The sequence below is a fragment of the Pithys albifrons genome, chromosome 12 (assembly GCF_047495875.1).
Source record: "Pithys albifrons albifrons isolate INPA30051 chromosome 12, PitAlb_v1, whole genome shotgun sequence".
NCBI lineage: Eukaryota > Metazoa > Chordata > Aves > Passeriformes > Thamnophilidae > Pithys > Pithys albifrons.
In genome coordinates this window covers 20,708,483-20,734,023 of record NC_092469.1, presented here as the reverse complement: position 1 = coordinate 20,734,023, position 25,541 = coordinate 20,708,483, and the positions used below count along the sequence as shown (strand labels likewise).

The 25,541-nt window shown below is 45.7% G+C and overlaps 1 protein-coding gene across 4 annotated transcripts in view; it reads left to right on the top strand.

The window, feature by feature from the left end:
• The window catches only part of GALNS (galactosamine (N-acetyl)-6-sulfatase), a 53,187-nt gene that overhangs the window by 9,932 nt on the left and 17,714 nt on the right, over positions 1 to 25,541 (top strand). For all 4 annotated transcript variants that reach the window (XM_071567489.1, XM_071567488.1, XM_071567487.1 and 1 more), the window contains 6 exons: positions 15 to 142; positions 889 to 1,028; positions 2,192 to 2,295; positions 8,431 to 8,567; positions 11,045 to 11,147; positions 19,152 to 19,273. In XM_071567489.1, the coding sequence (XP_071423590.1) occupies positions 15 to 142; positions 889 to 1,028; positions 2,192 to 2,295; positions 8,431 to 8,567; positions 11,045 to 11,147; positions 19,152 to 19,273 (734 nt within the window). The remainder of the gene's footprint in view (positions 1 to 14; positions 143 to 888; positions 1,029 to 2,191; positions 2,296 to 8,430; positions 8,568 to 11,044; positions 11,148 to 19,151; positions 19,274 to 25,541) is intronic.

Here is a 25,541-nt window from a genome sequence, read left to right as displayed (position 1 = left end):
ATTGTTGTTTACAGGAAGCCCTCGATTTTATTAGCAAGCAGCAGGCCAGCCAGCAGCCTTTCTTCTTATACTGGGCAATTGATGCTACCCATGCTCCTGTTTATGCCTCCAAACAGTTCCTGGGCACCAGTCAGAGAGGGCTGTAAGTCCTGATTTTGTGCATATTGGTTTTATTACCTTTTTTAATTAATGCTTCATGCTGCAGAAACAGAAAACCTGAGCCATGTTTGTTAGATCCAGGTATGTAGATCACTCCTCAAAAGTGCAGTGTGTGTGTGCTGAAATGCATTATTTAGTACCACTTTGCTTGGATTGGTCTTTATTAATTTTGCTCTAATCTGAAATGAAGGTCATGTGACCAAAATGGGGGAGAAGGGGGATTTTAAGCTCCTTTGCCAGTTGTGTGAGGAGTGAAATGCTGTGTGTGGCACAGATGATTTTTTAGGAGGCTTTTGTATGATTAGTGCCTGTTTTAAAAGCCTGTAAATCAAACAGTGAGTAGAAAAGCACCCCTGAAAAATGCAATTGAGAGGAGGCAAAGAGCTCTGGGCACTGTGAGCTTTGAGCACTGAGACTTTCAAACCAGGAGCCATAACTCTGTTACTGCCTTCCAGTCAAAGTGGGTTTGCTTACATTTATGAATTTTATAGCTAAGTTTATACCAGTTGCTGGTCTCTGTCCAGGAATGGCTCACACATGAACAAATTCTGACCATTAATACCCCACAGAGTTTGTTCTCTGCAGGTAAAAGACAGAGGGTGTGCAGTGCCAGCTGAAAACTTCATTCCCTGATGCATAAGGGAAGGATTTCTGCAGCACAGGTGTAAATTAAGTCCACTCAGTGCATTTTTTTCTGCTTCTATTGCTTTGCATCCCCTTTTGCCTCAGGTATGGGGATGCTGTGAGGGAGATTGATGACAGCATTGGAAGAATCCTGAGGCACCTGCAGCAGTTGGGGATCAGTGAGAACACTTTTGTGTTTTTCACCTCTGATAATGGGGCTGCTCTCATTTCAGCTCCCAAACAAGGTGAGTCTCAGGTGAACAAACCCAGGCTGGGCTTGGGAAATCAAGGCTTGAATCTCTGTGTCTGATGGGAAAAAGATGTATATGTGGGGTTCTCCTTTATGCAGTTGGGAAAAGCCTCAAGATGCAGCTTTATGCTTAGAATGACTTGTTAAATCTGGTCACTGTTGGGGAGGATATCCCTGGCTAAATGGGCCTCTTCCAGCCCCAGTGGGGCTGTTACCTGTGTGTGTTTCCACTCAGGGAGTGACTATTTTGTAATTTCTTTAGGACCAGGCCCACTGACTTAGCAGGGTGTTTACTCTCCATCTGTCAAATAGATATTTGGGCTTTCTGAGTAATTACAAAGAGTTCAAGAGTCCCTCATTCTTTAGCTCTCATGAAAGATATCAAGAAGAAAAACTCCTTTTGGTACTTCACAATTTTTTCTTTTATTTAAATGGTTGTTTCTCTGAAAGAAATGATTGCAAATTGATTTTCTAACCCACTCTCTCCTGTCTGGAGGCAGGATGTCTCGTGGTTGTTGGACCACAGAGCAGGGAGTATCCTGAGTTCTGGTTTCAGCTCAACCACTGTGTTTGATTTTGGGTGACCTGGAATCAGTGATGAGCCCTCCCTGTTTGTTCCTTGGCAAACTTTGCTCCAAGGTTGGGTTAAAACCCCAGAAATTCCTAAAAAGCCTTTGACATCCCTGAGAGTGAACATTCAGGGAATGCAGGATTATTTTTCTCACTCTCCTACCTTCATCTGATACTGCTCTGGTACTTGGAAATTTAAAATCATTATGAAAAAATTACTATTTCTGCCTGAAAGTTCTGCCTTTGCTTTAGTTATAGACAGCAGTTAACACCCTTAAAGGGAAGGAAAACCAGCAAGGTATTCCCTGTTTGTTTGGGGTTTGTTTTTAAATTTGGTTGTTGACAGCAAGGTGTGTTCAACTGTCACTTTCCCCCTCTGCTAAAAAGACACTCCTAAAATTTCATCACAAGTGGATATTGAGAAAAAGAACCCAACACAACAAACAAGGAAATAATAACAGGAAACCCCAACTCTATTTGAAGAAGCATCCATGCAGAAATGAAAGTTCATTTAAAAACCACCTACCTGAGTGTTCCTTTTGGAATGCTGGTGATTTGTGGGGTTTATGGCTTGTTTTCTGTGCCCAGGAGGAAGCAATGGGCCTTTTCTGTGTGGCAAACAAACCACCTTCGAGGGTGGCATGAGAGAACCTGCAATTGCCTGGTGGCCTGGCCACATCCCTGCAGGAGGGGTGAGTATCTGCCTTGGACAGTTCTCAGCAGCCTTAGGTGGCCTTGCTGGGTTCAGTGGGCTTTGGGTCACACTTCTGACATGCCCAAGGTGTCAGTCCAGGTGGTTATTTAAATAAGGAGTTGATGCTGCCCCAGAAAACAGTGCCATTTGTGTTTGTTATTAGTGCAAATTTGCATCTCCAGTGTCTGTAATCAACACCCAGCCAGGTCTGGGTTTGTCTTTCTGCTCTATTTAAACCCTTTACTCTTTTGGACCACGGTATTTCTCATGTGTTTGAAGAAATTGGAGTATAAAGACACATTGCTAATGTGTGTCCCATTCCAGAGCAGGAGTGTGTTACCCACTCTCTGTGCCCTGAGGCACCAATGATTTGACCCTCTCAGCTTTCACTTTGGGAGGTTTAGACACCAGATTATTGCTCTTTCCTGCCTGTACACAAACACAGATGTGATCACTTCAAAATGCCCCTCCAGTGGCACTGCCAGCCCCTCCAGTGGCACTGCCAGCCCCTCCAGTGGCACTGCCAGCCCCTCTTGTCCCAGGTCTCATTACAGAGGGATGCAATCAGTCCTGCTGCAGGCCAGGTTTGCAGCAATAACACACTCCCTCCCCTCTGTCAGCATCTCTCCTCCCTGAAGAAAGTGAGACTTCATTAACTGGCCACCATGCTTAAGCCTGCAAACTATTCATAAATAAAATATTTTTCTAGGTTGCATTCCATTTGGGGGGTTTAATTGAGTCAGGATAATGACAATTTATTGTTTGCATTTAAGAGGGACCATCAGGCAGCTCAGATCTGCAGCTGAGGGCAGGAGGGTAGTTTGGTTTCATCATTTTTAGAGTTCACCAAACCTACTAAGGATGGTTTATTATTTTTCTAATTTGAAATGAAAACAGTCTTTTTGTTTAAATTTAAACATTTCCATAAAGCCTTTGCAAGCCAAGTACAACAGCCCAGGGCTAGCAAAGGAGAACATGAAACTGCAGCTGACTGTTTGGTTTTCTGGGTCCAAACTAAATAATGTGCTAAAAGTAAACATGCATTATAAATGGGGACAAGAAAATACCCACATTCAAAAATTCTTTCCATTGTAGTAACTCTGATGATAATTAAGAACAGGAGTAGAGAAGTCCTTGTGCCTGCTTCTTTTCTGCCTGGGCCTGGTTGGGATGCCCCTCACAGGTAGTTTTTGGCATGTTGGCACAGGGGGGAAGCTCCAAATGTTCTTGGTGGCCTGGGGTGATGCAGGAATTCCAGCCTGAGGCCACTGGGATCTGCTGCTTGAATTCTGGGAACTGAACTCCTGCAATGCTGGGCAGAGTGGAGGTGTATGCAGGGTGGCTGAGGGAGCAGCTGGAGAGTGTGCCAGGAGCCCACTGAGGCAGAGGTGCACCCAAAATCCCTCCTCCATGTGCTGACATCACCCTTGAGCACGTGCTTAGCTTTAAATCCAGGTTATCCCAGTCTGCAGTCCAGGATTCTCCCGGCCAGGTGTGTCCCTGTGCTCCCAGGTGTCCTCTTGGACTCCATGTCCTTGCAAAGCCACTTCTGAGCTCTGTCCCTGTCCCCAGGATGTGCTGTTTGCTCAGAGTTCAACCCTGTGTGATGCTGCTGCTCAGTAAATATGTGAGAGATACTTATGTGTGTTTTCTGCTTGTGTTCTTGCTGTCGAGGCTCCAGCCTGGTCCCCTCAGCAGCACTGACCAAGGTGAGAGGTTTGGCTTTGCCTGTGTGTGATACAGCTCATGATGTCACTCCCTGCTGCACAAGGGCCTCTGCCACTCACAAAGTGAAGGGGCACGTGGTTGGTAGTACATTGTTGGCTTCTTTCCTGTGTCCTGCAGAGTCTGTAGCTTCAGCATCCTCTTGACTGTGAGTTTTAACTCCTCAGCCTAAGCCCTGTGCACCCCAAGTAGCTGTAAAATGTGGGAAAACTGCTTTAAAGTCTCTTGTTGCTCTTTCTTTTCCAAAGAGTTGAAGGAAATAAAGTCTTGGGAGACCTGAACTTCAGCACAAAGCTGGAGGATCTACTCCTCCTTTCCTGCACTTGGTTTGCTCCCAGGTTGTTCCTTTTCAGCCCTGGACTTTTTGAGGAGCAGGGGGAGGGCCAGAAGCCACTGCAGCTGGAACAGCTGAAGCCACAGAAACAGGGCTTTTGTTTCTGGCCAGTGAAATCCAGTTTCTGGGTGCAAGACTCATTCCACTGATGGGAAGGTTCTGGGAAGAGCTCATTGCAGCATTCCACTGCCTTAAGGGGGCTCATGGAAAGCAGGGAGAGGGACAAAAGGGACTTTTTATATGGTTAGATAGTGACAGGACAAGGGGGAATGACTTCCCACTGCCAGAGAGCAGGGCTAGGTGGGATATTGAGAGGAAATTGTTCCCTGTGAGGGTGGGCAGGCCCTGGCACAGGTGCCCAGAGAAGCTGTGGCTGCCCCATCCCTGGGAGTGTCCAAGGCCAGGTTGGACAGGGCTTGGAGCACCCTGGGCTGGTGGAAGATGTCCCTGCCCATGGCAAGGGGTGGAACAGGATGAGCTTTGAGGTCCTTTCCAACCATAAACCATTCCATGATTCTATCTGGCAGCTTATTAATAATCTTATTGATTTTGTTTTTATTAAAGGGCATCTTTTGATTTAAACAAAAGAAGTGAAGTGACAGGACTGTGAGCTCCTGACAGGATATGGATAGAGGTTGGGATAATTGGTGCAGTTGGCTGGTGTGCAGGTTTTTGGAGGAGGAAGATGCCTCAGCAATGCATGTTGCTCTTGGCATCAACATTCACTGAATTCTGGTCCCCCATCAGGAATATTTATTCACACACAAACAGCCTTTCTGCAGTTTCCTCCTCGGCTACGTTTTCCAGGTGAATTCACAACAAATCAGCATTTCAACATTCCCCACATCACATCTGCCTTCTGGAAGGATCCAGCTGGAAAAAAAAAATCATATTCTGTTGGTATTTGAATCCTCCTCCTCCTCTCTCCCCTCGCCCTCCTCCCCTTCCTCTCCCGTGCCTGCTTCCTGAAGGAGAAAAGAACATATCAACCCAAAGACAGCATTGCAACCTTTTCTTCCCTATCTCCCATGGGGCGCAAATTGAAATTGAATTAGACAGGGATATCAGGTCTGCTCGCTGTGATAACTGTAAAAGGATTTTATTTAAAAACACCCTGACATTTGTTCACCCAGTTTCAAATATTTAGCTTTCCTCCTTTCCATTCCTGGCGGGGGCGACTTTATTAATTGTCGCCTTTGATTCAGAGTTAAAGCTTGAAAGCTCTGATAACAGCACTGGGGACTGTTTCTTCCAGCGCCGTGGCCCACAGCAAAAGGATTTCATTTTCTTAAAGACGTTGTGTGTATACTGAGAGTTTATTAAAAAGAACGGGGGGAAAGAGGGGGGAAAAAAATCCGTTTTTACGTGCGTAGTACCGGCTGTTCCTCACTGATACCAGCAATATCTGATCTCCCTCAGTTTTATATATTATTTATTTTCCCTGGGCTGTTGCCCTCTCTGGGTTTTTCTTTTTCTTTTCTTTAAATAAATAAATAAATAACTGGGAATGGCAACTAGAATGAAAGAGTGCTGTTGACAGGAGAAAAATGGTATTTTTTTTTTATTTTTTTCTCTGAAAATACTTCAAAGTTTTATATAAATATTAACCTTTTTTTTTTTTTTTTGCTTTTCCCTCCTTCAATGTGGTGCTGCAGAGCACAGATAAATCCAAGTGGCTGTGGCACGGGCATTTAATTTCCTTAAGAAGTTTTCTCTGCTTCACGGGAAAAATGTTGTCTGAGACCAGAAACGTAATTGGATGATTAAAGAGAGTCATCTACATCTGGTGCTGGTTAATAAGGGCCAGAACAAGGAGACCGTGGTGGCCCCCCAGGATTGTCCCCACGTGCTGGATAAATTAGGGGATATTAGAGGCTCGAGCCTCGGGTCAGCAGGGCCTCTTATCAAAAGATTGAGGCGAGGGCCGGGGCCACAGCACGGAGGGGACTTGTGGATTTGATTTATAAATTGGGAGAGCTCTAATTATAAAAAGGCTCAGGCTCCTGACGTGGCACTTGGGGAGGGAGCAGGTGGGGGCCAGAGCTGCTCTTCAGTGGAGCCTGAGCTCTGCAGATGGTGGTGTGTGGATCCTGGTGGTCTCCCACCACGCTCCTGGTGGGAATTAGCCACTGGATGAGCCCACAAGGGACTTGTAATCCCTTGACTTCAGCATTTCCCAGCACCTCATGGAGATGAGCAGCTCTGTGAGAGTTGGGCTGTTCAGCCTCAGGAGGAGACTGAGAAGGGCCTTCATCCATGTCCTCCTCAGTGTCTGCAGGGACAGGGCAGGGGATGGACCAGGCTCTGCTCGGGGTGCCCAGAAACGGGACAGGAGCCAATGGGCACAAACTGATGCCAGCAAGTTCCACCTGAGTGTGAGGAAGAACTTCTTTCCTGTGCAGGAACAGATTGCCCAGAGAAGGAATGGAGTCCCCCTCAGGAGTTATTCCAGAACCATCTGGTCACAGTCCTGTGCCATGGGCAGGGACACCTTCCACCAGCCCAGTTTGCTCCAATCCCCATCCAACCTGGCTTTGAACAATTCTAGGGATGGGGACTCCACCACTGCCCTTCTGTTTGTGACTTCCTACCGGGACAGGCTGAGCACAACCTTTTCCAGGCTGTTCCAACAGTGTCCAGGAACAAGTCCTGAACTCAAACCTTTTGGTCTTGGTGATCTGATCCAAGTGCTTTCCCCAGCAAGGATTTCCATGGCCCTTGTGCTTTGAGCTTTGCACTTTCTTTCCTCTTAAGCAGTTGTGGCAGAGTCTCCCATGCAGCTTTAATAGGAGCTGTTCCTGCCAACACCTTTTGATGAATGAAAGCCATTAAAAATTGAAATTACTGTAATCAAGTAATGTGATATTGTAATGTTAAACTTGTAATTAGGCCCCTGCATGTTGCTTTCTGCAGTTCTTTTTTTCTAAACTTCTTAATTCTTCCTTTGTGTTCAGTTTTCAGCTCGAACTCTTAATGTGAGGTTTAGTCTCAAGAAAAACAGCATTTTTCATTTTTTTTTTCCCTTTAGAGCCAGTATCTCACAAAAACTCATTTATCACTTTATCATTTGTTGTATTTAAATAATTAGTGTCAGCTAACAGGCTGTTTGTGAGCAGGATTCAGAGATAAAAAGTCTTTGATAGTCCCAACATTGTTCTGTTGGGATTGGACTTGGATTTCAGTCAGAAGTGCTTCTGTCCTTACAGATGTGGGTTTGTATCCCATGGTTTCTTGTTTCCCAACAAGTGGTATGGTTAAAAATGCTCTTTTCATGTCACAGCTTGTGCTGGTCCATCCTGGTGCTCTTGATTTGAATGTATCTGCTTTAATTTAGTGTGTCACTGACTAATTAAACATCCTCCAGCAGATCCCCCAAGCAGGGTGGGAGCAAAGATTCAGAAAGAATCAGTCAGAACAGACTTTTTAGGGTTTTAAAATATAAATAATTAAGAGCAGAGATAAGTATGGCTTCCAAGTAAGGAAAAAGTCAAAAAAAAAAAGGCAAGAAAAAAAGAAAAGCAGCTTAAACATCTCCATTGGAGCCAAACCCAGATGTTTTTCTCCCTTATTAAAATATGGACTAAAAATACCACAACTTTACAGTTCTTGAATTGTTGGAAATGGTTTGCAGATGAAGTCATCAGGCTCTTTTTGTTGTTATCCATCTATCCCTGTGCTTTCTGGGAACTCTCTCAGGGTATTCTGGACTCCAGAGCTGACCTGGAGAAGGGAACAAATCAAGGACTATTTTTTTTCTTGGTGTGAGTGCTGATTTTTCAGTCCTCAGATGAGCTGGAATTTGCTAAATTAAGTTGAACTCTGTGACAACACACTCCTGTAGAAGTGAGAAGAAAGGGAGGAAAATGGAAAAAATGAATCAAAATGCAAATTCTCCCTGGAAGCTGGGAAATAAGGAGCATCTCCTTTCCTTTATTATTTTAAGAGGAGCTTTGCTGGTGACAGCAGCGCCGTAAAGGGAGAGATTTTCAGGAAGCTTTGGTGGGAACCTGTTTCCTTATGGATTTTTATGAAGGGCTCTTTGCAAATGTGTTTTCTGCTGATTTATTTTTGCAGGTCAGCCATCAGCTGGGCAATGTGATGGATCTGTTCAGCACCAGCCTCTCCCTGGCGGGTCTCCAGCCTCCCAGTGACAGACAGATTGATGGCATCGACCTTTTACCTGTCATCTTGCAGGGCAAACTAATTGACAGGTTAGTCCTGAGCCCAGAGCTCCCAGCCTTGCATCCCAGCTGAAGGGATGCCAAGCTGGGGGTTATTCTTTACAGCAAAGCTCACAGCTCTCTTTTATAAACTGAATTAATGCATCTTTGTCCCCCCTCAGTGAGGTGGGGCAGCACCAGAGCTTCCCACCGGGCTAATTCTCCACTGAGGTGGGATTTCCTGACATGTGGCATGTTGCCATACAGTGGAGTCTGGGGACTGCTGGAAATGTCACAGGGTTAGCAGGGATCCCTGGAACAACATATGGCAGGAGGGGAGATAAAAGCCTGAGAACTGTAGCCTGGGAAGGGAAGAATACATTATTTATTACTGGGAAAGCATCCCAGAGTGTGCTGGGTCCCTGTAGCCCCTGCCTGGGAGCAGTGGAGGTAAAGGCTGTGCTGCTGTGGGTGAGCTGGGATCACTCTCTTCCCAAGGTCCTGCTGCTGTGGAAACTTTTGCAGGGATAGATTTGGGTTAAACACCTGGAATCTTTGTGGTGTGCTGTCAGCTGTTGGGTACAGGCACCGAGACCTGACAGCAAATACCCCTCCAACAAGTATTTTATTGGACATGTCAAGGGTAAAGAGAGACCTTCTAGCTGGGATTTTGGTGAGGAATCTTCCAGGCTGGGAAATCTGAATACAAACATACACTTTGTGAGATAGCAAGGAAATGTTTGGGTGGAAAAACATCTTTGAGCTGTTTTCCATGGTAGATTTGAGCCTTTGTGCTGTAAAATTGTTTCTATGCCTCTTAACAAGGGGCACACCTGCAGTGTTACCTGAGCCTTGCAGGTGCCTCCTTGTCCCATCTTCCGGAAGTTTGTGAAGCTCCTTTGTAGTTTTAAGGGGGAATTTCAATGCTGTTTCCAACCCCTTGTTGCTCTCTGTGTTACAACACACTCAAGGCACATCATGACTTTTTGCATCTTTTTCTGTACCCTCCAGACCTGACCAGGTCACAATTTCCACAGCCCCCCAAAAATTTCCAGAACGTGCAGTTGTTTCATTCTTTTAAGCTTAAGAAGGAAAAAATGAATGAGGGGAAAAAAGAAATCATTAATAGCAGAATATTGAGTACAAGCTGGAATCCTCTTTCAAAAAGGAAAATATATTTTTTTAAAAAAGGAAAAACCTAGACCCTTCAGTCAAAGGGTCAAATAGTGAGACTTTATGGCAAGGAAAAGAGGTGGGAGTACTTGGTGTGTTTTGGGGGGGATGTTGTTAATGGAACAGGTTTAGATCAGGTGCTGCACTTGGCAGGTCTCTTCCTGCCTTTATTTCACCTTTCAGGTGTGTTAAGGATCAGGAATGGGCTCTGCTGGCAGCACCTTTCCTTTCTCCCTGGTGACACAGTTGTTTCCCCTTTGTTCCTGGTGGCAGTTCCTGGTGACAAAGGCTCATTGTTTGTGCAAGAACCTGCAGTCAGGCTGTGATTTTAAAATAAGAGATCTGAGGCCACTCCTGTTATTCACACATGGATAGTTAAATTTTATCTTGAATTTAGGGACAGTTTTTCAAAGTGGCATCACCAGAGTGAGTGGATTTTGCTGAATGGTATCCCAGAAGGAAAGAAAAGATGTTGTGGTACCCCCTGACAGTGACAAACAGCTTCACCTTTGTGTCCAAAGCAACTGGAGGGAAGTGCTGACCAAGTCTGGTGTCCTTGTATGATGAACTGCACCACCAAGTCAAACCTCTCTCCTGCACAGAGTCCCTTTCAGTAAATGTTGTGCTGTTTCCTAAAAAAAACCCAATTGTGTGTTAGTGGAGAAACCAACAGGAAGGTTTCTGGGATGCCCAGGGAAATGCACAGGTGTAGTGAATGAGCTGCATTTCCCAGATGTATTTTTAATTAGGGAAACCTCTGGGAAAAAAATGCAGTTTTAGCAGTATGTTTACATGCTGCAAAGTGAGGTTTGGAGGGGAGGAAAGTGGATGGGAGTTAAAAGTACAGCCTGTCTGGCTGCCAGGTTTTCCCATATGGAGCTTTTCTGAGATGTCATCCAGAACACACCAGCATCTGGTGTCCTCCTGGCCACCCTGCCTGGGTGACACTGACAGCTTGATGGCAGAGCTGTGAAGTTCACTTGGTGCTGCTGGGGAGAGGAGCCTGAGCATCCCAGAGCCTGTGACTCCCAGTTTCTCCCTCACACACACAGCACTTGTGAGCCATTTGATGTTTAAACCGACACGCTCTATAGGAAATACCAGGGGCTGAGAGTTCAAGGATTAACAATCACTGGCAGCCAAGCTGGATAATGTTTCATTCTTGCACTGTGTGAGCTCTCAACTTGATGAACACTTTAAGAAATGTTAATTGAAAACCTTGCAGAGGAGACTATTAGGAGGCAGCCTGTTCCTGCCTGATATCCACATCGGAAGTCAGACTCCATTAAGGTGTTTGTCTCCCTTATCAGCCCAGTGTGATGGTGTTTCTCATGCAGCTCTGCTCTCTTTCCCAGGCCCATATTCTATTATCGTGGCAATGAGATGATGGCCGTGAGAGTTGGGCTTTACAAAGCTCACTACTGGACCTGGAGCAACTCCTGGGAGGAGTATGGCAAGGTAACAGCACCTGGACCTGCTCCCGGGGGTCACTGGTGCCCCTGGGGGCAGACAACCCTTTGAACAGAGTTTTAAACTGGGGGATGTCACCCTGCTGCTGTCCCTGGAGAGCTCCCAGATCTGCTGTGGAGGTTTGAATTGGATATTAGGAATTATTTCTTCCCTAAAGGGCTGGTGAGCCTTGGCACAGGAAGTGCCCATCCCTGGAGGGATTTAAAAGCCATGTGGATGTGGCACTTGGGGACATGGGTCAATGATGGCCTTGGAATGGTTGGACTCGATGATTTTTGAGGCTTTTCCAACCTAAACAATTCCATAATCTTATGAAAATCTAAGGGGAGTGATGTCACACATCCCTCCTGAAATCAGGGACAAAGAAAGGAAAATGAGCAAATTCCAAGCTGTTCTGAAGATGCTCCCTTTAATCAGCACTTAAACCCCCTTAATATTAATCTTTCTCTGCTGAATTCTGAACTTTCAGGTGTGCCCTTGCAGTTGGACTCACTGGTCCCTCTGACTCCCTTCCAGCTTGGGATATTCTGTGATTCTGTGGAATCTGGAGCCTGATGCCACATTGGTCACATATCTCACAATTCCTAGGACAAAAGTCCTGGTGCCCTGAATTATTTAAGTGGAACAGGGCCGGGTTTGTTTGGTTTGTGATGTTTTTTTTCTTGAAAGGGAAAAGGAAAGCTGTAGGAAAGTGGAAAGAGCAGTAAAATCCATGTGTTTGATCTACTCTCAGCACTTCTGTGAGCCCCCATCACACTGGGGTTTACATTTTATTTATTTCCTGGATGATCTCCTCACAATTAGAGGTTGGTTAAAACTTGATTGTAATAATGCCAAGGTCATGGGTTCAATCCCCTGTATGGGCTTGATGATCCTTGTGGGTCCCTTCCAACCCAGAATAGTCTTGAGTCTGTGATTTCTCTTTCTTTTTGTGTCTTTCTTGCCTCAGACTCAGGTACTGGACTCTGGGGCATTTGCTGAGTGGCAGGTTCACACGTGTGCCTTGCTGATGACACCTTTAGACATGAACCCAGGGCATTAGGACACAGCTCTGAGCAAACTCCTGACAGCAGGCTGGGCCTGGGGAGGGATTGTTTGCATGATTTATTTTTTTATGCCTCTTTTTTTGAACTTGTGGTGGGTCCTCAAGGCATCACAGGTGCAGCAGAACTAAGTGCTGATGACATTTGTGGGTATAAAAGTGCACGGATTCTTTCGTTGGGATGTCCTGGGGGTAGAAGGAAACGTCAGCTCCAAGGGAGACATTTGCATTCAGGGCTGTAAATATGTGTGTGTTTGTCTTTCTGAAGGCTGTAATGCTCCAGGAGGCAAAGTTTGTCTTACTGGGAGTGAGGAGGAAAGGAAAGTTGGCTCTGGAAATGTATTTTATGCTCTGTCTCGGTGCTAATTCCACGCAGATCAAATGAGATAATTTATTTGTCTTGTGTGTGAGTAAAACCCATATATCTCCCTTGGAGGATTTTCCCTGTATGGGAGACTCTGGGAGCTTCCATGTCCATGTGTTTGGGTGTAGGGATGGGCTCACACTTTTCCCACGTGCATGGAAAATTCCCACATGAATTATTTCTCTCCATGGTGATAAAAGCACATGCCCACACTTACAGACCCAGTTGGGGGATAAACAAACCCCTGCATTGGTCTCATTTCTGCATGTCTGTGTGTAGCAGTGATAATGGGGACCAGTTCCTCCTCCCAGAGCCTCTCCCACTGCGAGCAACGGCAGCCGGGCAATTAAGGAATATTTATTTCTTTCCAAGTCTTTGTTTAACTACTGTCTGATAAAAGTCAGCAATTATCCCCTACATCAGAGAGACCATTACAAACTCACTCTCTTTCCTGCAGCTTGGATCTCATGTGCTGGATGTGGGGAAAATTGGAGCACATTAGTGGCCAGACCAGCCATTAACAACATGCAGAGGAAGCTCAGGCTGAAATTTGTTCCAATTTTCTTCGTGTCCTCGAGCCATTAATTACAAGCCCTGCAAGTTTAAAAATAGAAATAAATCAGAGTGCAGACCAGTTCTGAGCCCTCTTGGAGGAGTTTCTCAGCTCACCTTGTGATACAGTTGCCTCTTTCAGTGACTGCCCAGCTGTGTTAATATTGGACTCCAGAACCAAAAAAAAACAGTTTGTTTGCTATTTTAATTGGAAAAATGTATTTAAATCCATGCACATCTGTGGCACTTGGAATTCTGGCTGTTTGATAAGTTTGATTTGCCATCCCAGCAGAACTTCAGGTAATGAGGCCTTGTTAATTTTATGATCTTTAGAGGTTCTTCCTCATTGTGAATCCAATGGGATGCTTTATTAAACTTCTGGATAGGAAAGTCTCTGTGTCTGAAGGTCCACACTCAGACCTGGAATATCTGTTTGGCATGTCATCCACTGGAAAGAGATCTGAAGTTGGCCAGATGTGGCAGAATAGCTGCCTGCACATTTTTAAGAGGTTTGTTTTGTGGGTAGTTGAGTGTCTCATTATTTTGACAGATACAAGGCCCAGTTTAGCCAGACCTCCTTTCACTTTCAGAACTCCCTGGGTAGTTGACAGTGTGGGAAATCATCAATACAGAAAACTGGCCCTGGTTTTAATCCATACTTGGTGCCTTTTTGTTTGGCTTTCTGATGAGATTATGCCATTAGAGCAGCCAAACCCACATTTTCATGCTGATACTGGAAAATGGGAAACTGGTGCCTGTCCTGGGTCTGTTTAGGCTGAGCAGGATGAACAAGGAAGGATGTGGCCAAGTTTGGCCCCTCACCTGAGAGCTGGGTTTGAACAGGGTGGAAGTTAGTTCAGCAATAAAGAATGTGCACACAAATAAAAATGCACCAGGGAGACACAGCTTGCAGAAAGCAAAGCCTAGGAAAGCAGAACAGGGATCTGAAGGCTCCTCTCCATATGGCACTCGGAATATTTACCCTGGAAACATCCCATGCAAGCAGTACACAGGTTTACAGTCATCCCAAAGTCCCCTGACAGTAACATGCCCTTACTGGTCTGCATCCTTTGCCTTATGGCCTGGGATTAGAACTTGTCATCTGACACACAGATGAATTGTGCTCTTCTGTTCTTCCCATTTCTTGTTTGTTTATTTTTTAACCCCCAAGCAGGTTTTTTTTTCTCGTCTGACTCCTGTCATGAAGTCTTGTAGTCTCTCTCAGTGCTGGAGGACACCTTGATGCTCTTTTCTGCTGGATTAACTGGATTTTTTGATTCTTGAAGGGGTGGTCTCTTGAAAGCATAAAGGGAGGGCTCACTCAGCAGCAGCAAGTGGGAATAATCACTCCAAGGGACATTTTTCCTGTGGATTGCACAGGATGCTTATTTAGAGCTGTTTACTTGGCTTCCATCTATATAGGTGGCTCATGTTTACATAATTTGACATCTCTGACATTCAAGAGGTGATAAATGGGACAGAGGGAGATGAAAAGAAACCTGACTTGAAAAATGTGTTTGTATTTTTAAATAGTTTGGTAGAGGAAGAGAGATCTCCCTGCTGCACAGATCTGAGTCCCTGTTGCTCTGATTGATGGATATAAAGCTTTTCCATTGTTGTCCACCTTTCTTACAGCAAAAATCAGCAGTGATGAAAATAGCAGAAGGGAGAACTAAGGATAAACCTGGGGAGACCCCTCTTGCAGTGTAACACACAGGATTTTAACTGGAATTACCTGTAAAATGCTGTTCTTGTTTGGAAGGAGAGTTCTGAAAGGGGAAAAACTGGGTACTCTCTATAGATTTGTCTGAGTAAGTAGCAAGTCCTCAGGAATTTCCTAATTTCATGCTGTGTAGAGGAGGCAGGAGTAGGAGCTGCAGGAGGGGAAATGTAGTTTTCTCTGCCTGCCACCAACAGTACCCAGCACAGACCAGTCCTTGTGCCCTGCAAGAGCACTGATGCAAGGAGGGGAAAAAATAATTAAGAAAAACCTGTGGAAAACGCCCTTTGGTTGTTGGAGAGTGTCTGATAACATCAACCTTTCTGCTGTCAGCTTGTTAGGAGGGTTCAGTGGGTTTCCAGGCTCCTGTGACTTTAAAGGATGGGTGCAGGCGCCTGCCAGCAGCTCCTATTGTTTTAATGCAAAATGCCAAAGGGGTTATTCCAGTCAGGCTGTCTGATTGCCCTTCTCCTCCACGCGAGGGGATCGATAAAGCCTTTTCTGCACGGGGGATGTGAAGTCAAGTAGAACCTCACAAATAATGACATTTCATCGTGGTCCTCTGAGCATCTGAACCGGCCATCGATCGGGAGGCTCGTGAGCTGCCCCATCTTTTGGGAGCTCTTCCAGCCACTTAACACGTTCCAAGCGGTTCTTGCTCCTCGGGGTTGGATCCTGGCAGTGCCACCTTGAAGTGTCTGCTCATCCCGAGCTCCACTGCAGGAGGATTTTGCCGGGGATCGCCAGGAAAGCCAGAGCAGCGTTTTTACCTGCGCTGTGGCAAACAGCAAGAAAGAGCATCCCTGGCTGTAATTAACAGCTGTGCTTTCCTCCTGCCCATATTAGCACGGGTTTGCTGCCCTGGGTTTGGCTCTGGCAGGAGCAGCCATGGCCGGGGGACACATCCCAGGACTGTCCAAAGCCGCCCGTGGAGCCAGAGCGCCCTGGGCTGGAGCCAGGCTGAGGAATTGCCAGAGGGCTCACGTTGACACAAGTGGTGATTCCATCTCTTGGCCCAGAGCCCAAACTGGCAACCGGCTGTGTTTGTCTCATGTCTATATTGACACAGCATCTGTGGTCCATTTGCTCTGGAAATTAGAGCAAAGCTGTGCAACTGAGGGCTGCAGAGGCTCAGGAACAGGGAAGCAATCCGGGTTACGGGATTGCTGGGAAGGGCAGGGAGAACCTCTCTGGGAGGTTCACCTGATGGGCAGGCAATGTTATGTTTTAATAATAATAGTAATAAATAAAAAGGATTTGGGAATTTCTCCTACAGCAAACAGGTTTACACAGTGGTGCAAAACGCTCTGTGAGAGCTGGTGCAGAGCTGAGCCAGTTTTGGTGCCATTTGATGCTCTTTTAAGGGCTCCCTTAGAAAGCAGGAGTTGTTCTAGACAGGATCCTCTGGTTTGGCTTTCAGGCTTTTGTGATGGAGGAGAAATGCTCCAAGAGTTCACCTAAACACAGGGAGGGATCTTTCCACTGTGTTTGATCGGCATGACCTGTGGACATGGAAATCACAGAATCATTGAGGTTGGAAAAGACCTCCCAGCCCACCTTGTCTCCCAGCCCAAAACACTGAGTGCCACATCCAAGCCCTTCCTTGGACACCTCCAGGGATGGGGACTCCATCTATGACCTTGGACAGTGAGCAGGATAAAATATTAGGAATGTGCTTTAAGTGGCTTTTGATCCCTGTGTTTGTTATAAACTGTCTGACAATAAATAGCCTTGAGGGAATAACAGAGGAGGGAGTGGTGGCTGGTCTGGGTTGTGTTATCCCAGTGGATGGGACAGGCTTAGGCACCTCTGGGCTCTTCTCTGACATAACATAACTCCAGACATCACCAAACCTTCCAAGCAACCAGGGGTGTGGTCCAGGTGCTCCAGAGTGTGGTTTGTCTTGCCCTTAAAACAGTTCTCAAGTCTGAAGCAAACTTAATTTAGACTGGTTTGCCCCAGCAAAGCAAAGCAATCCAGACTTGGGGTCCCAGGTCTTTTAGGATGGTACAGCTGGTTATTTTCTTTCCATCCTGAGAACTGAAAATGCTTTGACTGACAAATAGAATGAGGGAAAGGTGTGGAAGATGAATTAAATACTGTTTTCTAGCAAAGGATCAGAGGACTGGGCTCCTTTGGCTGTATCTGTAGTGTGTTACTTACTCTGAGGCAGGACAATACCTTGAGGGTATATTTTTATATGTTCAATATATAATATATATAAACTAAAATATATTTTAGTGTATTTATATCTTATTTTTGCCCATTTGTTGATGAACAAGTAAAAAATCTTTGGAACTCTCTCTGCAGATTGAACATTGGCTGTCACACAGTACATAAAAATAGTAATAGTCCATTTTATTTGCAGGGATAAACTTGAAATGCCTTAGAAATTTAAAAGATGGTTTCAGCCAATGTCATAAAATGCTGGTTGTATTTACTGAAGGGGGTTTTTCTTTATTTATTTTGATTTTTCCCAATAGGCTGCTTTTGAAGAGGGCACTGAGTGCTTAAATGAGGCCAGACAGCTTTTGGCTGGAGCCATCAGGCAAATTGTCCCAGCACTTTCTTTCCTGGGAGTCTTTGGGACTGTTGCCTGTTCTGAAGTCAGAGCTACACGGATTTGATAGGAAACAAAAGCTAAAATGTAAACAGAGCAATGTCTAAACAAATACCCCAGAGACTAAAATCTTCTTTCAAACAGCAGCATTTGCAGCCGAGGAGCATTGTACCAATTAGCAGGCTCTTAATTAAATTGCTTGTTTGATTTGCATCCAAATTATAATTTGGATGTTATAGAGGCTTTGATACCTTTTCATTAACTGGTCCTTTTGTGGGAAAAAACCCACAAAAAAATCTATTTTCCCTGTGTGTTCCAGAGGCCTGTGGTGTCACAGGGTGGAAAGGTCAATCAGTTTTGTATCCATTTAAAGTCCATTATTGGTAGGGCCACTCCAACCTATCAACCAACTCCTTATTTTTCCAGTCAGTGATTCAGGAATCTATAGCTCTGTGCAGATAAATGGGATTTCATGGGCTTCTAAACTTCTTGCTTTATTGAAAAGCAGAATATTAACTGCTCCACTGACCAGCTGTCCATTAAAAACACGGGATATTTTTAGAAAATTGTTTGCCAATCAAATCCTACCAACATCTGTAGAGAGCCTTTTTGGTTTGTTTTATAAGCACATGCTACAGCTGCTTTCCCACTTCCATTGAAATATTCCCATTTACCTTCTCTCCATGTCTCTGTCCCTGTCTCGGGGCATTTTGGGGATTGTAAGAGCGCAGTGTGGGAGCTGGAATTGTAAAGCCCAGCTTTAACAAGTCCACTTGGGGCCAGTCCTTGCTGGGCTGGAGGGGCCCTGTTTTATTGGCTGCTCAGGGAAATTAGTGCTTTTGCATTTTTGGCTCTTCCCAGGGTTTAAATGGGTTCTGGAGGCTGCAGGCCAGGGATTAGGGAGCTCACAACTGGCTAATAACAGGCTGGGCTTGGGGAGCAGGAGCCTGGCAGGGCTGGAGGGGCAGATGGAGAGAGCTGGATCTCTGTCACTCCGTGCCCAGTGAGCACTTAACCCCTTGCTGCTCCCAGTTGCTTTCCCAGGGAGATTCCCAGTACCTGTGCCCTGCTGCTGTAGGGAACATCCCAACTTCTGACCCCACAGACTGTTAGTGACAGGAATGTCTCCAGACTTCCTCCAGTCCTCCCACCCAGCCCCACTGCCCTGCCCAGGTGAGTGCCTCAATACCAGCTTGCTACAAACAACATCAACAACACACCCACTTCTTAAAAATTAACCAGATTTGCTTCATTCCTCAGAGAAACTGATCCTGCAGGTGCTGGCAAGGGAGTTTGCAGGGCCTGTGGCCTCTCAGGGTGTCTGGATGTTTCTCCTGGCATTTTGTTTTTGATCAGAAATGCCAAGTGGTCCTTCCCTCTCTATTTCAAAGCCATGAGAACCAAAGAGAGAAGATACTTTCCACATGCAGAATTTTTGTGATTAAATGGTTCTCCCTCTTTGTCTTTTCTTTGGCCATTTCATTTTAATGAATATTTTACAGGGATTATATTTTTATAAGACAAGAATGTGCAGGGTGCTTCAGCTTTTATGTCAGTGCAGCTCCACTTTGTCACCTTATTTTACCCCACCAGTTCAGAATCTGTTTGGCAGACTGAAGTGGACCCTTGATTTAAAATAATTCTGGGGTTTGTAAGTATTTTGGAACAAGGTGCTGGAGGAAGTGGTGTCACTGGGATCAGTTTTGTTCCCTGTCCTGTGTCACCCTTGCTGACCTCTCACCTTTTTCCTGCAGGGTATTGATTTCTGTCCTGGGCAGAATGTCTCTGGAGTGACAACACACACACAGGAGGAACACACTCACCTGCCACTGCTCTTCCACCTGGGAAGGGACCCTGGGGAGAAGTTCCCATTAAGGTGAGTCAGTTAATGAGGCTGCTAAAACCCAGCACAGTCAGTGTACAAAATTCATGTGCTTTAGTAGCTGGTTCTTGAAATCTGCTTAAAAACCACCCCAGGAAGCCATTCTGGGAAATAACGACATTCCTGCTCCCTTTTTCTCAGGCAAAAGGAACAAACCTCAGTTTTCAGGTGGTCAGGTTAGATGGGTGTGCACTTGGACTTGCCAGGCTGGTTGTTCTTGTTCTGTGTCCTACAACTCCTCAGGGAGGAGGAAAACACATTTTTGGGCAGGACAGGACTGATGTGGAGTAAAGCAGTGGTGCTGGTGAGCGTGGGCTTTGGAGCTGGGATTCTCCTGTATTTTGGGACTAGGGAAGGAACAACCAGCAATGTGTGGGACTGGAATCTCTGGAAGGCAGCTGTGGAAACCTTCCAATCTCCCAGCTCAGCTAAAGAACCTTCTCCAGAGGGTGTTTAACAAGAGGACTTTCTGCCCAAGCCTGTTCCATTCCTGGGCTCTCCTGGCTGTCTGAATCCATTTCCCTCTAAGCCTCCTATTGTAATATTTATCTCTAGCACACACCATGCCCCAAGAGATTTCTGGAAGGATTTACAGAGTCCTCAGCCAGCACAAAGGAACCTGCCACCTCCAAAAAGGCTCCCAAGGTGTCCCCACCTCCTTCCTTCTGAATTTTACCCTGAGGCAAAAGCAGCTGCAAAGGGGCCAGGCAGCCTCATCCCTCACCCACAGCCTCGTCCCTCACCCTCGGCTCTGGCTGGCAGAGTGTGGGAAGAAATAAAGAGAAAACTGATGCTGCTGGGACTGCCTGCCCAGAGTGGGTTTGTGCAGCAGCTTGGGCAGAGAGAGATGTTTTCTGAGCTGACAGGGCTGCAATTACTCAACTGTTTTAAATAATTGAGTGGACACACTCTGTTCCTTTCAAAGGATCTGAGCCTGTGCTGCCCACTAAGTGTTTTCACCAGAGAGAGGAGGGGAGGGAAAATGTTTCCACTTCTCTCTCGCTTAACAGAGCACTTTGGAGGGGCATCAGGCAGTGCATAAAGCTCTCTGGGAGCCCCACATTAGCTCTGCTTCCCACTGCATTCCAGCACTAATGAATAAAGGGAAACTGCAGCTCTTGGGTTGTAAATACAGCTCAGTGAAACCAGCCTGGGTTGGGCAGTTTGACAGCTCCGTTATTTCACATGGGCATGGAGTGACAGCACAAGGGGAAGTGGTTTCCTCTGCCACAGGGCAGGGTTAGGTGGGATACTGGGAAGGAATTCTGCCCTGTGAGGGTGGGCAGGCCCTGGCACAGGTTGGGCAGAGAAGCTGTGGCTGCCCCATCCCTGGAAGTGTCCAAGGCCGGGTTGGACAGGGCTTGGAGCACCCTGGGATAGTGGAAAGGTGTCCCTGCCCATGGCAGGGGTGGAACTGGATGAGCTTTAATGTCCCTTCCAACCCAAACCATTCTATGATTCTCTTTGAGGAAGATGAGTGGATAGAAATGACCTCTCTTTCCAAAAATGAAATTAATGTACAGTACTATCTGAACTGTGCTTTGCCTACTGTGTTTGCCACCTGTGTCACCTGCCCCAGGTGACCCTGCCAGGTGATCTCCAGGGGTCCCTTCCACCCCTGAATATTCTGTGATACTGTCTGTGTTTCCTCTGGATTTGAGGCAGAGGAGCTCTTCCCTCAGAGGTGTTTGCAGCACACCTGCTTCCCTGTTCTTTGGCTGTTCCTTTCCACCCCCATGGATTGAGCACTGAAATAAATTCCAGTGTTGCTTCTGCAATCACTTCTCTTATGGTTCCATTGATTTTTTTGGACATTCACAAGCTGTTGCTTTGATTGAATTTTATGGCAAGATTATGACACGATTATGGAAAGCTGTGCTGGTGTTTATTATGCAGACCCTAATAAAAACCCTCTTCTTAGCAAATGACTCTTCCTTTCTCCAGCCCATTGTGCTGCTATTGTCTCCTCCCTGGTCACAGTGGAAAACTCGTGGGAAGTGGGTCTCCTGTATCGAATGTGGTAATTAAATTACCCTCATTTGTGGAGCTGTTACTAGTGTGTATTTTTATTTAGCTTAATTATCCCCCTTGGCAGACAGCCTGGTGGGAGTCCCAACACTAATGTTTCTCCAAAGGGAATCCAGCATCTTCTTCCAAGCCTGCATCTGCCTGTCCCTACATGCTAACTGTGTTCTCTCTGCCTGCTTTTGCTCACTTTTTATTTCATTTATTCCTTATTTTAGTGCTGCCTTTTCTTCTCCCTCCAATGATTTTATTAATCTGTCATATCTCTTGATTTGCATTAATTTGGAGTGTAAAACAACCAGTAAGAGCTGTCACTGCTGCTCAGGAAGGCCAGGCATCACATGCTTCTCCAGAGGGATTTGCTGCTTTTATATATTTGGGCTCATTTCAAGATCCCAGGGGATCTCAGAGCCAGGGAAATCAGCCAGCTCAGTCAACAGCAGCAACACTCTTGATTTGCAGGTGCTCAGGCAACTCATGTGAAAGGCCTTTGGGTCATGAAACAGCATGTGCAGATCACTAAGAGACTTCGTCTGCCATTTCATAGGTTCAGAGGATATTTAAGGTTGGAAAGACCCTTGGGACCATCAAGTCCAACCATTAACCCAGCACTGCCAAGCCCACCACTATTCTGGGTCATCCCTGACATGGGGGTTGGAATGAGATGAGCTTTAAGGTCCCTTTCCACCCAAACCTTCCCATGATTCTAATTATTCTGTATCAGGAGGATGAGTGGATAGAAATAATTTCTTTCCCTTCAAATCAAACAAAGATTTCAGTCTTTGTTTTGTGGCTGCCAAAGGATTGCTGAAGTTGCAAGTCCTTCAAGGTCTGGGGCAGCAGGTGAAGTGTTTGGTTCCCTGGGTTTCTTGGTGAAGCAGGACAAGCCCTTCCTCTCCCTGACATGCTTCCCTGGATTTCCTGGAGCCTGCAGCAAACAGTATCAGCAAAAGCCTGTCTCCCACAGGAGCACTTTTCATGCAGTGGAAAAACTGGTCAGGCAATTACAGGCAGGTCCTGTCAGCGTGTTGAGGACACGTCTGGCAGTGCTGAGCCATCTGGCACCCTGCACTTGTGTTCCCTTCTTGTGAGGCTGTGCCTGCATCCCTCCCCTTGTCTGCTCTAGGAACAGGCCCTCCCAACTTTAAAATGTAACTAAGATTGTGTGTTAGGCAGCACAGAAAGCAGAAGCATCTCCCCAGGTCTAAGCAGGGGTTTGTTTCCTCCCTGGGTGCAATAACCAGAGCTTTTCCTTCATAGCAAAACACTCAAACTGCTTTTGTTACCAAATTTATCTAAATGCAGAACTAAAAGATCTGATAGGAGTCTTTCTTGACCAAATCCTGTTATCTTTGGGGTCTGGTGTGTCTGGTGAGTACCACAGAGGGAACTTGCTTCTCCAACATGGCAAACTCAGTAAAATTATCTGTTGGTAACATCTTCACAACCACTTGTCAGTTTTATTATCCAAGTCAGATTATTGTTTTTATACAAATTTACTAAAATATTTTATTGCCAGGCAAGAAGAACACAAATAATAATATATATTTATTTATATACATACAGCAAAGCTGGCACAGATAAAAATACACTCAACAAAATACCTCATTCAGCCTCAAGTAGAAAAAGTGTTTTAACTCCAGAGCTGCAGAAGGAATTTACAACAGAAATTCTCAGATTCTGTCAGTTTTAGCCAGAGGTGCAAAGCCTCAATAACAAATAAGGACAGAGGAAGTACAACCTGCTCACACCTTGTTGTTGCTCCAGGTTTACAGCAACTTCTGCTCTGAGCAATTGAGTTTTACTGAATTATGAACATCAAAATTCCCATGTTTTACTTAGGGCAGTGGATTTTACTATTATGGAAGAAAATGGAAGTGATAAGGCTTGGTTGATGAACATAATGATTTTAGAACACATTAATTAAGAAGAGAGCTCACAAGTGCCTATTTCAAGCAGATGGAAAATTCAGGAAATCATCAGAGAGGTAATTGCAGTGGTTATGGAGCCAGAAAAAAAGGGAAGGAGCTCCTGAAGGGAAGCTAAAGGGGAAAGGATCTGAGAGAAATGTTGCCAGTCTCATCTTACAGCTCAGGGCAGAAACCTGGCTGGGGGGAAGAGGGAGAAGGTGCAAAACAGGGGAAGAATGTGAACAACAAAGAGCCAGGATAGTGCCTGGGGGAGATGCTGCCTCCTCGTCTTGGAAAAGAGGGAAACGGTCCCAGCTGCATTGCAGGGATGGATCAACAGCTGCCACAGGAGAGGTGGCATTGAAAGTGTGGAAATCATGGATAAAGAGCCTCAGAAATGGCAATAAAAACATGGAGTTTCAACCTCACAGGAGCTGGATGAAGGAAGGTTGGGAGAAGCAGCCAGGTGGGACAGCGGAACCGAGCCAGGGGAGAGGGTGAAGGAGAACACACCTGTGGAGGAGAGTCACTGTCCTGGGGACTGGCAGTGGAGGAGAACACACCTGGATCCATGGCTGCTCTTTTCCCAGATTTTGGGACCTGGAACTTGTGGTTTCTCGTGGCAGAGCAGCAGCCTGGGGGTGTTCTGGTGAGGAACTGCCTAGGCTGGAGTGGTGCTGCATGAAAGGGAATATTGGAAGGAAAAGCTACATGAAGCAGCAGAAAGAAATGCAAAATGCAGTTTGAAATGGACATCATCATCTTCTTCTTCTTCAGAGATGGATTCAGCAGTGCTACAGCACAGGAAAGTGGCCTGAAGAACACAGTGCTTAAATTAGGATCCAGGAATACCACTGGAAATTGAAATTCAGGAATACCACTGAAAATTATGATTCAGGAAAACCACTGAAAATTATGATTCAGGAATACCACTGAAGCTACGAGCAGGAGGATCAGGTGGATGGTTGTTACTTTCTGTCCCCTGTTCACTCCCAGACTAAGGCTTTATGTACTCACTGTGCCTTCATCCCCTCTCATTGAGGGTTCCTCGCAGTGAAATCCAGCAGAAGGGCAGGATTCTGGAAGCTGGGGAGTTAAAACTTCCATGAAAATAGGTGAGCAAATAGAGGATCAGCACTAGCACTTCTTGCTGCAAGGAAGGTGAGGATCAGTCACAGGTTGGACTTGATGATCTTGGAGGTCTTTTCCCACCTAAATGATTCTGTGATTCCAAGTATTCCTGTGGCTAAATGTGCACATTCCCCTCATGCCTCCAGGGTTGCATCTGGGACCCAAAATGCTGCTGGACCAGAGGTGAATTGGGGCCCCTTTCAATCTTCTCTTTAATTCCTTGTTTGTTTTCCTTCAGCCCTCTGAATCTCTCCAGTAATTCCAGCAGCAGAGCCCCAAACCTGTCTCTGCCTCACCCACTGTGCAGACTTTAAATTGCAAATAAACTTGATAATAGAAGAGAGGAACTGAGGAGGACTGAATAATAAGACAAGATCAGGACTTGGATACTACAGTGCTGCAAAGCCTCAAAGCACTGATAACAGATAAAATCAAATTATCATAATCTGGAGGTATTTCACAATTAAAATTAATGGTTTTAATTAAAATAATTCCGGGGAGAAGGAAGCAAAGTATCATTAGCCCCATTTTATACTCTTCCCATAACTTCATATAAATCTGAGAGCTGCTATTTGTGGAATCATGGAGTGGTTTGGGTTGGAAGGGACCTTAAAGTTCATCTCATTCCACCCCCTGCCATGGGCAGGGACACCTCCAAGCCCTGTCCAACCTGGCCTAGAGCCTATTGTCAGGTTTCTGTGAGTCCCATTTATATAATTATGGAAATATATATAATTATAATTCCCATTGTCTTACATTCCTCTCAGTAACAACATGGTCCTGTCACTCCCAGGACAGACATACTGCACTATGCCTGTCTATAAATCATCAGAATGAGGCATAAAACATCTTTAAAACCTGCTGGAAGTGCTCTTGGACTTGTTTGGGTGCTGATCTATTTGAGAGTGTGTTTAATGATGGCAGGGAATCACCTCCCCATTGCCCTGGGGATGCCATGAGACCTGAAGGACAGCAAGATTAAACCAGAGTTTAACAGCAAGAGAGACAAACCCGGCTCCTTCCAAAGGTGGCTGTGTGTGGAGGGCACGCTGGGGTTAACAGCAGAGCAGGTTCCACTGGAGCTGTTTGGGAGGGAGGATGGGAACAGATTGCCAAGGCACAATTACACTAAATGAAGGAAGCACAGCCCACACCTGTGCCTGGGACCCCGAGCTCCAATCCAGCCCTGATTGCAT